We start from the raw sequence: 7,355 nt of genomic DNA, 5'->3' as shown, positions 1-7,355 counted from the left end.
AAAAGTACTACCGCGACACTGTCAAAGAGGAATATATTTCTCTTATAGCGGAACCTGGTTGTCATTATTTTGGCCACGTCACCTCTCCTTCCGGGAGCGGCTGAGGATGAGACGCAAGCTATATGGCAACATTTACAAGACAATTCAGTTGATGTGGAACATCTAGAAGTTGTCGGTGCTGATGGCACCAACACGAACAGAGGTTGGAAAGGTGGAATCATTCGGAAACTAAAAGAAATAATAGGTAGGCCATTACAGTGGGTTGTTTGTCTTCTACAYTTCAACGAACTTCCATTTCGTGCTCTTTTTGAACACATAGATGATGTCTCAAAGAGTCCAAATACATTCTCTGGCGACATAGATAAACTGCTCCCTGATTGTGAGAAGTTGGCTGTTGTCAAATTTGAAAGTTTTCCATCCTGCCAATTACCTTCTGAGATTATTAATCCGACCCAACTTAGCACAGACAAAGCTTATCTCTATAAAATATCAGAAGCTGTTACTTCCGGTCAATGTTCCTCAGATTTAGCGTCGATGCATCCAGGTAACATGTGCAAATCTCGCTGGCTCACCTGTGTAAATAAAATTCTGAGATTATACATTTCTACTGGCAAACCAACAAAGGAAATTAAAATTTTGGTCAAGCACATACTTACAGTTTACTCACCTTTGAGGTTCTCAATAAGATTCAACAGTTCAATCAAAGATGGCTCGCGCCATCTCTATGCTGCAATTCAGAGGTCGAGATACTTATCTGCTAAACTGCGCAAGGTTGTGGATTCATCCATTCAACAGAATGCTCTTCCAGAAAACATTCTCCTTAGTATGATGACCGATAATTGACCGTCTTCTGGCAGCCAAAGAAGCAGAGTCTGACACTGTAAATGGAAGGGTTAGATGTAATAAAGTGCCAAAGCTGAATTTCAAAGCTAATAATTATTACGATATGATTAACTGAAAGACTGTTCCAGCAGTTCTTTGTTCAGTTTCTAACGAAGAACTCATAAAAAGGCTATCGGGCACTGCAGAGGTATGGAAATTTAGTGAATTCCCCTCTCACACCATGGCAGTCGAGAGAACCGTCAAACTGGTGACAGAGGCATCTTGTAAAATTATTGGCCCCCAATTTCGTGATCCTTTTATACGCTCTACACTGAAATCTAGGCAACAAGTGCCAAAGTTTAGTACAAAATCTGATTTTATCAATAAATTTGACACAGATTCAGACTAAAACAAGCCTTACATGTGGTTGGTTGGTTGGGTTGGGCGCGGGAGGAACCCGAAGAGCAGCCACCTCCACGCGGTGGGTTCTGGGTGACCAATACAGATTAGCTGAGAGCTGCAACAATTTTCACCTTGCGCTGTGACGCGTCGCATTTTCGCTCGTATCTCGGAACGGTTCGTCCTACGGTCATGATCACATATACCACTTCGGTAGCAAATGACGTGACAAATAACTTTTGTTTGATACATTTTGCCATAAGATGCGTATTTCAGGCGCTAGGTAGACAATTTCACGATTTTAGGCGAATTTCCGAAATTTCAAAGCCGGAGTTATGGTTGAAGATGCAATCCGATCTCAAAACAAAAAGTTGCATTGGAATGAGGAAGTACTAAGTCAACTTTTCCGCACTATTAGAAATCCCGAGTCGAAAAAAGTCCGGAATCGACCCACCCTATTGTTCATTGCTCTCTGGAATATACTTGTAGTATTTTTCAGTCTAAATTGTACTCTCAAATATTCATATTCATTCAAATTATTGAGAAAATGTATATTTTCTATTTTATTATCTCCATAAATTAATTGCCAATTTAGAAAATATGTTGTGGCTACGCTTTCCTCTAGGTTATCAATTTCATATAAACGTTCTTTTACGCCCAATAAATTAATATTTTTAAAATGTGCTTCGTTTGCTTGCATAGGATTGTGGTCATTTATTATTTGAATTGATTGATCCACGTCCATTTGTTCTGGACGACTGGTATATTTTTGATTTCAATTAGTGATCCGTTGCGGTTACCTAAACTTTTTTTTTTTATTTCGATTAAATTGATGTTGTTTTCGAGAATCAATATCTTGATTATTTTTTAGAGAAATATAAAGCGAATTGTGAGCTCATGTGATTTGATCGAAGTTTTGCGCTTTAGCAAGATACGCAAATCGGTTAATGTAAAAAGTATTTGGTTTAAAGGATAATTTAAACCAGTTATGAATGTTCTAAGCGCGGTTTCTCGATTCTTAATGTTTAATTGTATTGTTATTTCGGAATTTGTTCCGTGCGCCTTTGTAGTTTTATTAATTGAAATGTCAATGTTATGACTTCATTGTAATAATCTATTATGGATGGCGATCCTTCTCTGGGTGTGCTCCTTTCCTGGTTAATTACGTGAGTTGGCCTTCTATCCGCATACGCAAAAGCTAACATAGAAAATGTGGTCTCTAAATTTAGAACTGTGCCATGGTTTGTCAAAATGTTGTTGCAAACGGTTTGTTTCGCAGTATTGTTAGGCTAAAAAATATCTCCTACTCCCTTCTATATAAATATTCATTGTTTGACTTGTAGAATCAAACTGTTTGATTTGTATGATCAAAGGTTAAGATTTAAATAAGATTTTTTAAATCCTTACCACTGTTTGGAGGGGAAACAAATACCTTATTCAAGCTGAGAAATATTTCATTCTAATTTTATTTTTAAATTTGTAAGTCTTATATACAATTTTTGAAACCTTACTTATCTAATTAAATATATGTGTATGTACAGCACACCACATGGGGTGTTTGCATATAATTTATGTTGCCTGGTTTGGGTTGTTTTCAAGAGAAAATTTGCATTTGTAATCAATTGCCCAAACCCATAGGGCCCATACACGACACACATGTGTGTTCGATCTGAGGGAATTCGTTTCGCCCATACACCACACAAATCCATTTTTGCTTCGTTCTTCACACAGTCAATATGTACCATAGGCAAGCGGAACATTTCTTGGAATTTATTCCTAATGTAGCACTTTTATCTATTCCTTTGTTTTTCGTTAATAAGTTATTCCAACTTTTAGTTTTCTCAATTTTATTTATCACTTTTCGTTTGCCAAATTGCTAATTAATTTTTTATAAGATCAACCAATTCTGATACGAAATCTTTATTAAAGGGGTAGCATCCTTTAAAAGCTTCAAAAAATCGATTTTTTTTTTGTTTTGCTTAAATCTCTTTAAAAATAATCAAAGAATATGTATGTCCCAAAAGTTTCAATTGGAAATATTATATGTACACTAAAAAAAATAAGAAAAGTCAAGTTTGAACAAATTTTTTTGGTCCAAAACTACTTTTTTTTTTCAATTTACAAAAAAAAAATTTTGAAATTTTGCACTTTTTCGGAATTTTTTTATTTTAACTAGAAGATAAATTATTAAAAAATATGATTGTTTTTGAATTCTCTGTTTTCGATAGAAATTGCGACCTGCATCCTGCCCGCCGTTAGACAAATGCACATGCGAGATACATCGAGCAATTGCTTCCCAAAGGAAGAATATCAAAAACTAGCTGACCCGGCAAACTTCGTACCGCCGTAAATTTATTATGTAAATATGTGTTTTCGAAAACCCTAAAGTTAATGTTTCAAAATTAATGATTACCTCAGCTTCGCATGAAATGGAGAAAATAAAACGTTTTTTATTCAATTGAAATGCCTTGTAGTGAACAATGTTTTTAGTTTTTTCTTCTGGAGCAAAAATATATAGTGCCGACGATTTGCCGACTCTCGAGCATGCGACGTACAACTGCCCATGCGAAAAACACGGCAATTCAAGGTTTATTCCACACGCTTCTAATGATTGACCTTTGGATTTATTAATCGTCATTGCAAATGCAAGGCGCACTGGAAACTGGACACGCTTAAATTCGAAAGGAAAGTCTGTTGGCATCAGTGCTATTTATGGAATAAGCAAACCTCGCCTTTAAACTTTCCTATGATTATAGTCGCTTCAATCAAATTGTTCATATTTTGTTTTAATGGCTAGTCTTGTTCCGTTGCACAATTTTTCCTGATTGAGATTTTGTAGCATAATTATTACAGAGCCAACGTTGAGCTGTAAATTGTGAGGCGGTAATCCAGGCAAATCCAAAGAATTTAGGAATTCAGTTGGATAATTGACAACTTCATTTGGATCGGTAATAGAATCGATTGATTTAAATGAATGCACTTGTCCATCAATTTGACTTTGAGTTTTTATATTCAAATCATCTACATCCTTATTTTTCGCTGCTAAAATGGCTCGTTCGCTCAACCAAGCATGGTTTTTGTAGTTTACATTTATACTTGGGAAAACTTTTGAAATTAATTCTTCCTTTGACGTTGTAAAATGACAAAAATTTGGGGGAAACGAAACAAGGCCAGTGTTAGTGTCAGCTTGAATTTTCCCATTTCCTATGTCTAATAATGCCTTCGAAAAGATTTCTGCCGATACGTCATGTTGTAACACCACTCGCATATTCGTTGTTAATTTGATATTTTTTACGTATTTCCACAAAACTGATGTTTTCAAGCAAGCATTTATTTCATCAGCAGCTGTTGATCTGGGAATTACTGGAAGCGTTTGGCGAAAATCTCCAGCCAGTAGAATCATCGCACCTCCGAAGAGTTTTTGATTGCCACGCAAGTCTCTTAATGTTCTATCGATTATTAATCTACAATTTTGTAGCACTTTTGTCATTGCAGATGTTTTGGTTATATTGCATGTTGGTTGATCTATTGTTTACAAATTCAATGGCAGAATGTGCGGTTCGTCCACCTTCTAATAATGTAGCAGCTATCCCAGATGATACTACTGCTAGTACTATTTGACTGTGTGCCCAAATCGTATCTCAAATTAATGAAATTAAAAATGTTTTACCAGTTCCACCATCGAGGAAAACTAATTCGCCATTGCCGTCATTTACTGATTTCATTATTATATCGTAAGCTGTTTTTTGTTGCAGATTTAAAAGTGGGATTTTATTTTGTACGGATTGACTTAAAGCATTTCTATCGTATTGTTGTTCTCGTTCAAATTCACGATTGAGTGCATCGTGCATAGGGCGATTAGGCGCCGGCATTCCTAATTCGTGCAACATCTTACCGGATATCATCACGCACAAATCCTCTAAAGTTATTAATACCTTATTGTGTATTTCCGTGCAAATTGCAAGATTGGGATTTGCCGTTGTTACGCGTATTTGATGTAAAATGTCTTCAGCCATATTGTCTTTGTACTTGTTCCACAAGTTTTGTGGACTCGATGGAAAGCATGCTGAAATTATGATAGCAAAAAGTGATCGAATCTGATGAGAAGTAGATGAAATAACAGCATCAGCGAGGTTATGATCCCAATGAATATCATCCTCCAATAAATGTAAACGTGGACAGGCTTCTCGATATGTTGTGCACAATTCTCCATTGACGGTTTGTAGAAATTTAAATGAAGTTGGTCCACGAACATTAACTAATATCAAAAGCAGGTAAAAACATTCGTCATTTCTCGGATGAACTGTGTAAATGCGCCCTAAAGCATCGGTTGAATATACATTTTCGTACCCCGGTACAGGCTGTCTTTGTTTCCTACGTTGGCAAAATATTTTGGCATTTCCGAGTAAAAAAATGTTTTTGCAAATGGATTATTATNGGACCATAAATCTTTCGCAGAACTTTTCTCTCGAAAACTCGCAACGTCGACTCATCAGTTGTTGTCATCGTCCAAGCCTCTGCACCATATAGCAGGACTTGAATTATGAGTGACTTATAGACTTACTTACCGGATATCAACTCGCACAAATACTCTAAGGTCATTAATACTTTATTGTATTTTTCCGTGCAAATTGCATGATCGGGATTGTTGTGCGGAATTCACCATTAACGGTTTATAGAAATTTAAATGAAGTTGGTCCGCGAACATTAACTAATAATAAACGCAGGTAAAAACATTCGTAATTTCTCGGATGAACTGTGTAAATGCGCCCTGAAGCAACGATTGAATATACATTTGCGTACCTAGGTACAGGCTGTCCTTGTTTTCTACGTTGGAACTTTTTGGATGATGCATTCTATATAAAATATTTTGGCATTTCCGAGTAAAACAATGTTTTTGCAAATGGATCACTTGCGCATGTCTCGAAAAAACTTATGAGCTTTGCGCTACGTTTTCTGTTGTGAAATATACTCTCTGTCCATTTTCCAGGTGAACAGCTAAGTGGACTACGGTGGGATGACGTTCGTGTATAGAAAAGGAAAAGATTCTCCAAACCGCTTCATTGCTACTAATACATCTTCCCATTTGATATTGTGAAACTTCATCGTTATTAGAAGCTGCAATACCAAACACAGCCATGTCGTTTCCTTTGGTGACGTACATTGCAATGCGCTTTAAAGGTTTTGTAGAGCAGCGGTGAATATGGAACAACCCATCTGTTGTTAACTACCACATCCTTATTTTTTAGTTACAACGTTATTGTTCTGGCGTTATCTTCTACAGAGCGGCGACGATACAGAGGGTAACCATCATTGCCTGTAATTGTATCTGCCCATAAAGCACGCGGATAACGTTTCGAGCATTTGTTGTCGATCATACACGGTGATTCATGGTTGTGTTCGCCACACGGTCCATCTACTTCGGGATCAGGAATTTCTGCACAAATGATTAAGTCTATTTCATCTGGTCTTATTTTTTCGACCATCCACAGGAGAATATGCGCATGAGGTAGTCCTCTCTTCTGCCATTCTGCATAGTACATCCAACATCGTACGTCTCCGAAGACATGGCATCTTACAATGAAGTCCATGAGCGCTTTGAGTTTCTGGTTGAACACTCTTGCTGTTATGTCGTGACGATCGCTGGATGACTGACTGTGTAATAACTGATTTGTTATTTCGATCCATTTAGGGTTGTACGTGAAAGTAATAAATAAATCTTTTCGACCGTATTGGCGCCCGTAGGTCATAGCATTTTGCGCGTATTCGTGCATGTGTCTCGGGCTTCCTGTATACGTTGCTGGTAAAATCGTAAGTCGACCGATATTATTTCCATTTCCATCTCTGTTCATGGCGTCGCGCAAATGAATGTATTCTTCTGAACGTAATTTTGTTTGGTTTAATCGTATATATGTCAGACGTTCCGTTTCAACTTTAACATACATATCAACAGCAAACTGATGAAATAATCGGCGGCTCTTCAAAATGTGGTTATCCTCGATCAGACGAATCATGAAACGGTATGCATAAAATCATCATTGAGCTGACCTTTTTATTTGTTTCTTGACCTGTAACATAATAATTTACTTTGCTTAGGAAACCTTATTTTTATTGTCAATAGAGTGTTATTTCTG

General features: G+C 36.8%; 1 protein-coding gene across 1 annotated transcript; it reads right to left on the bottom strand.

Moving 5' to 3' along the window:
• Positions 1-6,470: 6,470 nt before the first annotated feature.
• On the bottom strand, positions 6,471-6,995 carry LOC108978385. Its single transcript, XM_018948635.1, has one exon. It carries the CDS (start codon positions 6,993-6,995, stop codon positions 6,471-6,473), a length of 525 nt encoding a protein of 174 aa, XP_018804180.1.
• Positions 6,996-7,355: the final 360 nt, after the last annotated feature.

The sequence above is a fragment of the Bactrocera latifrons genome, unplaced genomic scaffold (genome assembly GCF_001853355.1).
Source record: "Bactrocera latifrons isolate USDA-ARS-PBARC rearing strain unplaced genomic scaffold, ASM185335v1 scaffold_1204, whole genome shotgun sequence".
Lineage (NCBI taxonomy): Eukaryota > Metazoa > Arthropoda > Insecta > Diptera > Tephritidae > Bactrocera > Bactrocera latifrons.
Note: the sequence above shows the minus strand (reverse complement) of the source record. Positions and strands in the feature narration are given on the sequence as shown.